Source organism: Microtus ochrogaster, chromosome 7 (genome assembly GCF_000317375.1).
Source record: "Microtus ochrogaster isolate Prairie Vole_2 chromosome 7, MicOch1.0, whole genome shotgun sequence".
Taxonomy (NCBI): Eukaryota; Metazoa; Chordata; class Mammalia; order Rodentia; family Cricetidae; genus Microtus; species Microtus ochrogaster.
Window position 1 is genome coordinate 83,797,816 of NC_022014.1, and position 7,298 is coordinate 83,805,113.

The 7,298-nt window shown below is 58.5% G+C and overlaps 1 protein-coding gene across 1 annotated transcript in view; it reads right to left on the reverse strand.

The window, feature by feature from the left end:
- Positions 1-5,820, reverse strand: part of Notum (notum, palmitoleoyl-protein carboxylesterase) — a 7,444-nt gene extending 1,624 nt beyond the window's left edge. The window contains exons 1-10 of the mRNA XM_005350888.3: positions 5,719-5,820; positions 4,591-4,961; positions 3,425-3,477; positions 3,244-3,339; positions 2,906-2,966; positions 2,435-2,493; positions 2,066-2,168; positions 1,134-1,325; positions 927-1,027; positions 194-341 (exon numbers count right to left, since the gene is read on the reverse strand). Of these exons, the coding sequence (XP_005350945.1) occupies positions 194-341; positions 927-1,027; positions 1,134-1,325; positions 2,066-2,168; positions 2,435-2,493; positions 2,906-2,966; positions 3,244-3,339; positions 3,425-3,477; positions 4,591-4,934 (1,157 nt within the window). The 5' untranslated portion in view covers positions 4,935-4,961; positions 5,719-5,820. The remainder of the gene's footprint in view (positions 1-193; positions 342-926; positions 1,028-1,133; positions 1,326-2,065; positions 2,169-2,434; positions 2,494-2,905; positions 2,967-3,243; positions 3,340-3,424; positions 3,478-4,590; positions 4,962-5,718) is intronic.
- Between the last annotated feature and the right edge of the window lie 1,478 nt (positions 5,821-7,298).

Here is a 7,298-nt window from a genome sequence, read left to right on the forward strand (position 1 = left end):
ATCTATCTATCTATCCATCCATCTATCCAGGGTCTCACTATGTGACTAGACTGGCCTTGAACTCACAGGAATTCACCTGCCTCTGTCTCCTAAGTGCCACCACGCCTGTCCTCAAGACCTATTTTTTTTTTCAGTCAAATGGCTTGGAGGAACTGCATAAACCGCCCAGCCCAAATCCCTTGCACAAACTCACTGCACATCCTTGAGCGTGCCACGCAGTTCTCGGCCCAGATTCTGGATGTATAGCCACTGACCCTCCTGAACCGGCTGCCCCGTGAGATGTACATTATCCACGGTCAGCTGGGCCTCGTCGAAAAGCCACTGTACCACGAACACTGGACCTGGGGGGGGGAGATGTGGCTCAGTTTGGCCTGCCTGCCTCTGCTGTGATCCTGCTCCCAGCAAGCTCACAGAACAGCTGTGCTCCACACAGTCCAAGTTCCTGGTCTTTGTTTGATATGGAGGAGAAGAACCGCAAGCCCTGAGCATGCTGGGTAAACATGCTACACTTCAGTCCCGATTCTTCTTTAAAGCCCATTCTCCTTCAAAGGACTCTTGAAAACCCACTTTTACTGTGGCCTGGCTCTCAGGGTCTCTCTCACTTAGATTTGACGATGTTGTCCCTTGGCATGGGACCTCACTATTCTTTGGAAAGTGGGGTTGGGGGAATTGTTTGTTGACCTCAAAATACAGAAAGGAAGCATTTGAATTTGGCTCTGTTGCCATTGCAAATGGTGCCAGTTTGCTTGGGTGATAAAATCGTGACAGTCCCAGCTAAGTAGGAACAACTGTTCACCTCGGTGTAGGCATGCCTACTTTTGTGAAACAGCATAAGATCTGTGGTCTAACCTCTTTCATTTCAGGACTGGTACATAATTCGGAATATCCCACCCCTTCCCAAAGGCCTCACGGAACTGGCCACTCACAGCGCAGAGTCGGGTATACTTTGTAGCCAAAGAAGCAATTCCATTCCTCGCCTTCCTTGAACTGGCGCTGACAGCGCTCTGGGACTATGCCATTCCAGTACCTGCAACCACAATCATAGGGTAGGCTGTGATGCTAGGGTACTCCTCACCCCAGGCATGAGAAAGGGTTTGGGCATGGGGGCTGCCCTCCACCCACACCCCTGGCACCTGATGCCACGGCGGATGGCCTCTGTGGGTGCACAGTTGATAGTATCGATGCAGTCTGATCGGCGATACTGTTTGTTGTCTAGGAACCAGCCTGAGTCAGCCAGGCCCCGCACCTGGATGGATGGGTAGCCCAACTCCTCCAGCAGCTCGGCCACACGGTCTACATTCAACAGCACCCCGGTGCCCCCAGCGCTGAGGGAAGGCCAGACATGAGGCCAAGTGGCTGGAGAGAGGTGCTTGCTGTCCACCCAGAGCTGGCTCAGCCCCAGCTTTAGTCCTGAGGATGGTCTACCTCTGAGTAAAGCATCCTGACTGCAGACAAGCTGTCTGCAAGACTCGGGGGCCTCTGTCTCTCACGGTCTGCAGACAGAGGACCGGTAAGTTCTAAGCACTGACCCTTGGCTGAGGTGGGCAGGACACAGAGTTGCCTCTCCTTCTCCTCTTTTTTCCTGTATCAGTTTCTCTATCCAAAGAAAAAGATGCCTAAGTCCCGTGTACCAGGCCCCATCATCCGGTCCAGGCAAGCGTTCTGTGTTCCTGATGGAATACGGTCACTGACCAGCAGGCGTCAGCCCAGCCTACCCTGACACCGTGTCCTCAAGAAGAGACATCATAACACAACTGATCACTAACCTACCACCTAGGTGGCTGCAGCCCAACACCCTTGGGGGTCCAGAAGCATTTTCTAAACAGTTTCCAGCGCAAACACTCTGAACCCAGACCTCTAAGGTGCTCCAAATGAGGCCGACCTCCCTGCTCCTGCCTTCCAAGGCCGGAGTTAGTAAAGCTCTGAGGATAGATTCCAGGACTGCAAACAGTTCCCGATTGGATTCCTCCACCTAGACACCACCCTACCCAAGTCCCATAGCGGCCGCAACAGCCCCCTGCTCCCTCCAGACAAAGTCCTCGTCCCTTGGGTGCATTCTGCTTACCTGCTCCCAGCCAACAGCAGCACCTTTGCCCCACTCAGTCCCTTGCCCAGCAGCTCCCGCACCACCTCCTGGATGATGAGGGAGCCCATGAAGGCGTACTCATCTGTAAGGCAAAGGGTAGCTTTAGGTGAAGCTGGACACTGGACAAGGTCTCCTACTCCAGGAGGCAAAAAGAGGGGTCTGGGCTCTCTCTAGGGATGGGGCAGACTGAGGAGGGAGGACCAAGGGCTCGAGGCCCTGCTTGGGGATCCCTCGGGGGCCAGGTGAGTCACAGACAGGCATGCTACAAAAAGCTTGAGAAAGTCTGTGTTTCCCCAGAAGTTTCACCACCCTGCCCTGTCTCAAGGGGCTGGGAAGCCAGGGACTCACTGTTCTCAGGCTTGGGTGAAGCCCCACTCCAAACGTCACTGGAGCAGTAGGGGATGAAGCTGTAACAGGGATCAGGTAAGCCCGCCATGGCCCTCGGTTACCGTGAAAGGCCCCAAGAAAAATGCTGCCCGGGACAAGACCCTCAGGAAGGACCCCCTCCCCAGGAAGGTCCCCCTAAGAAAGGAACTCCCTAGAGAAATCATCGTCCCAGGAAGGAAGAGTAGAAAGGATGCCTCCTAAAACAGGAAGGACCCTTAGGAAAGACCTCCCCAAGAGGATCCTCTGAAAAGGACCATCGCCCCCAGGAAGAACCAAGACCTCCACTAAAGACTACCCCAAATGTGACCCCCTGCAAAGGCCAGCCCCCCAAGAATGAACCCCCATGCTCTACGAAGGACCCCACAGGACAGGACTCTATAGGAAAGACTCCCAGGAAGGAACCCCCACCAAGGGAAACCCAGGCTCTCTTACACCATATTGGCGTTCCACCAGTGAGGGTTCTCCTCTGGCTGGGAGGATAGAATCCCAGTACCTGGGGAAACAGAGGTAGGGGAAAGGCAGGGATGGGCACTTCCTTCCTGATGGCCTCAACCAGGGAAGAACCGAGGTGCTAGGATGGATAGGGGATGGTGAGGGGATGGCTGGACTTAGTTACCCAAGGAGTCACCATACCAAAAAGCAAGGATGAGTTCACTATAATTTCAAAAACTGGGACCTGGGATCGGGTTCCAGGGGTGAACGGGTCCTTCCTAGAGGCCAAATCTGACTATTCCGCCACTTCCTCCAGACTGGCCAGTTGTGTTGCTGACCTGTGCGTGTGTGCGGCCAGTCTTTGGAGCTCATGAGACGCCGCATAGTACTGTATCTGGAGTCGCAGTTCTCACGGTTGAAGCAATACCAGCCGCCTGCAGGCACAGGCACTAGGCTCGGTTCTGAGTCCAGAGGGAGCCCCTCCTGCATGCACCACACACCTCAGCCTCTAGAACTTACCTTCCAGAAAAAGTAACCACCGCCGACTGCCCTTGGACTCCTTCAAGTAGTAGCTGCAGGGAAGGCGCACAGAGCAGGCAGTCAGTTAGGGATACCTGAGCCACCGCCGATCGCTACCCTCCACCCCAAAGCCCTAATCCTCCACCCTTTCCAAGTCCGGTACCGAAAGGGTCATTCCACCTGTTGCCTGGAGCTCACCGCAGCCGCACGGGGGCGCCCGCGGCCAATCGCAAACTGAACGCCGCCAAGACTAGTGGAACCCGGCTGATTCCCCGGAGGTGGCGATCGTGAGGAGGGGGTAAAGGAGGGCCGTCTGGTCCGTGGAAAATTCCCACAGCCCTCCCCGCAAGGGACCTGTGTTAACCCTGGCGCGGATGACAGTTGAAGAGAGGCGCTCCCGGGAACGCAGTGGCGTTTGCATAGTGAGAAATGCAACGGCTAGAGGCCTGTAAACCCGTAGGGGTAGGGGAGAGCGGCGAGATGCGGGGAGCCTGTGAGACGGTGTCACAGCCTTCCTATCAAGGCCCAGAATGACATCGATCAACTGAGCGCGTGGGCACCCACAGTCCCTTCCTACCGCCCAGCTTCACCTGTGTTCTCTATCTACTCCAAAGCTGAGTGCGTGTGTGAATGCTACACCTGGGGCCTTCGGTCCTTCCTGGGCCCTCTCCTTGCTCCCGTGCTCAGATTCCTGACTGTCCCGAACCAATCTGGTGTGCACAGTGGAAACCCTGAGACGGGAACCTCCTGTCCCTCAGTGTTGCCTCTTTTTACTGGAGTCGGGGTCACTCTAGGACTGCAGTTCTGTCCGAGGACCTGAGCACAAAAGCGGGTGTGCACGGTGGCCAAGGGGTCAGCACCGGATCTGGCCTCAGGTCAGGGCTTCAAGAGCTGCCCCCTCCCCCACTTTGGGAGGCATCGAGCCAGGCCCTCCCCAGGGCCAACAGCGTTGGACTCCCGAATGGAACCCTTTCCTCTGGGGACCAGATCTGCCATTGAAAATAGGGAGGGTCCAACGCAGTCTCCGCGTTAGTGCTCGCGCAGGGAGGCAGAGGATGCGGGCGCCACGAGCGATGGGACGGGCGGCAAGCTAGGCGCGGGGCACCGGCGGGGCCAGCCAAGCAGGGCCGACGGCCTCCCGGGGTCATGTCAAGCGCCGGCCTTACCCGGCGGGGCTGCCGTCATTGCAGGTCACCGACGTGTTCAGTAGGAGGTGAAGGCGCAGATCCTCGTTGAGCTGCTGCGCAGAGCAGGGGTACAGGGATTGTGCTAGGCTCTTGACTTGCGCCATAAAGCTGTCCATGTTGCCCTCCACGGCCGTGAAGTCCAGCGGGAAGCTCTCCACCGGCTGCCCGGCGCCCGGCGCCACCTCAGCCCGCTGCGGGGGCGGTGGCGGGGGCGGCGGCTGGGGAGGCTGCTGGCCACGGCGCCGCCAGGTCTTCCTGCCCTCGCTGCCCCCAACCCAGTGCAGCAGGCCCAGCAGTAGCAGCACGCGCACCTCTCCGCCCATGGCAATGTCACTCCGGCCTGTGGCCACCTGCGGAGAGCGGGCAGCTGTGAGGAGTCGGCGGCTTGGGGCGCCGGGCCAAGGGGCGCGCGGGCCACTGCTGCTCCTCGGCCCCGGCTGCCGCGCGTTGCTCCTGCCCTGGGCGGCGGGGCCGACTCTCGGCGTCGAGGCTGTGGAGTCAGGCGCCACCGGTCTCCGCAGCTCGGGCTACGCGCGTAGCCGGCTGAGGGCAACGCAGAGTCTGGGTGCGCTGGCTCGGGCCAGCGCCAATGAGCGGCGGGGGACGAGCTGGGCGTAGTTTGCGGGGGCCGCGGCTGCCCGGGTGCCCGCGCGTTAGAAGTGCCGCCGCCGCCCGGGCGCGGCAGGGGGGAGGGGGCTGCGCTCACTCTTTTCTTGGCGGAGGTTTAGCCTTTTCTTCCCAAACCACAAGCCTGACGGAGGGGCCTGGACTAAGCCGTTGCGGCCGCCGGAGGCGCTCCCGGCCCGGCTCCGTGGGGGGCAGCGCGGCCGGGCTGGCCCGGGGCAGCTCCATTCTCCGCGGCCAGCCCGGCGCCGCTACCCCCGCCCTTTGGAGCGGCCCGGCGGCCCGGAGGAAGAGGCCTTTCCACATCGGGGGGCGCTCTGCCCGCTGCGCAGCTGCCGAGCCCGACGGGCCAAGGCTCGGGTGCGAGCGTTCACCTGGAGCCGCCGGGGCCTTCCCTCCCGCGCCCAAGCCCAGTGCATTCTTGGGAGACTCGCACTCGGGTCCCCTCCGCACGCTTCGCACCGCCTGGAGTCCTGCGCTCACCGTAGATCCTCGTAGTTGCTCGAGTTGCGCTATCCTGCTGGTGCGTCCGACAGCGCTGCGCTCCCTTTCTGGCGCTGGCGCAGAGCCGCCCGAGACTTTTATCCAGCGGGGCCCCCGGGATCAAAGCGGCGGCGGACACAGGGCTCCGCGCCGAGGGGCCGGTAGTAGCGGCGCAGGGGGGGCCTCTGCAAGCAGCGGACAGGTGGGGCCCAAGCCCCGGCTTTTCGGGGTCGACCTGCAGGAAAGATTGGGCGTGTGAACTCAGCTCGCGGAAGAATCTCCCTATCCGGTGCCGGTGCCGGAGCCCGCAGATGTTAGGAGATGTAGGTCAGAGGCAGTGCTGCTACTTAACGAGGTTGGTAGGCCTTGGTAAAGTCCCTTGCTGCTGCACCCCATGAAGAAGACCTCTAAGAACCTCTCCCTGCCGCCACTGGAGGAGAAGAGGACAGAGGATCGGATCAGTCTCCAGCTTGGAGACCTCCTTGCACCTACCAAGTCATCTCACCTACCGTGCCCACCTCCTCTACACATCCCAAGGCTCAGGTGATCAGCGATATTGAAATTCCTGTCAGAAATCAAAACCAGGAGCCAACTGTGGCGTGCACAGAAGGCAAGGAGATTGCTGCGGGTTTTAAGCCAGCCATGGCGACACAGCGAACCTCTAATGTTAAATAAATGCATAAATAATCAAAGTTGGGGGAGCCGGACTGGTGATGATGATAGCAACGGTCAAACTAGATGCATAAAACCAAACACACCCGCCCTAGGTGCGCCGCAAGCCAGCCACTTGGTTTCCTTTGCCTTCTGCCTGTAGTCTGGCAGCTTTTTCTAGAAACAGGAAACACACCTGCCTTATAGGACACGGGTCCAAACCTCGGGCAGGGCTTCAGCTGCCCACATTCTAATTCATGGCAGGAGAAGCCTGCTTCATCTAGTGGGTACCCGCCGCACCTCCTAGGCAGGCATCTAGGGAGGAGCCGGGAAGACGCCTCCACTGGGGCTGCAGGGCCAGCCTGCAATTGTTCTTCTGTCTGATAGCTGCAGAAAGCAAGTTCCCAATATACCTTGGTATACAGTAGGCCAGCTATCCCAGGATACAGTGAGAAGCCAAAGGGAAGAGTAAACTGCAGAACCCAAAATGAGGCTGGCTGGAAGTCACAGACGCTGGGTCCATTCACAAGCACCTGGTGCAAACGTGCGTTCTTCCAGATGGAAACCGAATTCAGGGAAGCTGAGAGACCGCACCAAGCTCTGCTCATTCAGAAATTCACATTTGGGGTGGAGAGATGGCCCAGCGGGTAAGAGCATTTGCTGCTCTTGCAAGGAACCCAAGTTCCATTTCCAGAACCCACATAGTGGCTCACAACTGTTTGTAACTCTAGTTCCAGAGAATACAAAGCCCTCCTCTGGTCTCCTTGGGCACCAGGCACACACATGGTACACAGACATACGTGCAGGCAAAGCACTTATACACATACAAATAATAATAAAATAAGTTTTTTTTTTCTTTCTTAAAGGAGCGAAAGACTTACTATAGGAATGGGATCAGTTTCGGGAACAGGAGAGCCTGGCTCAGCAGT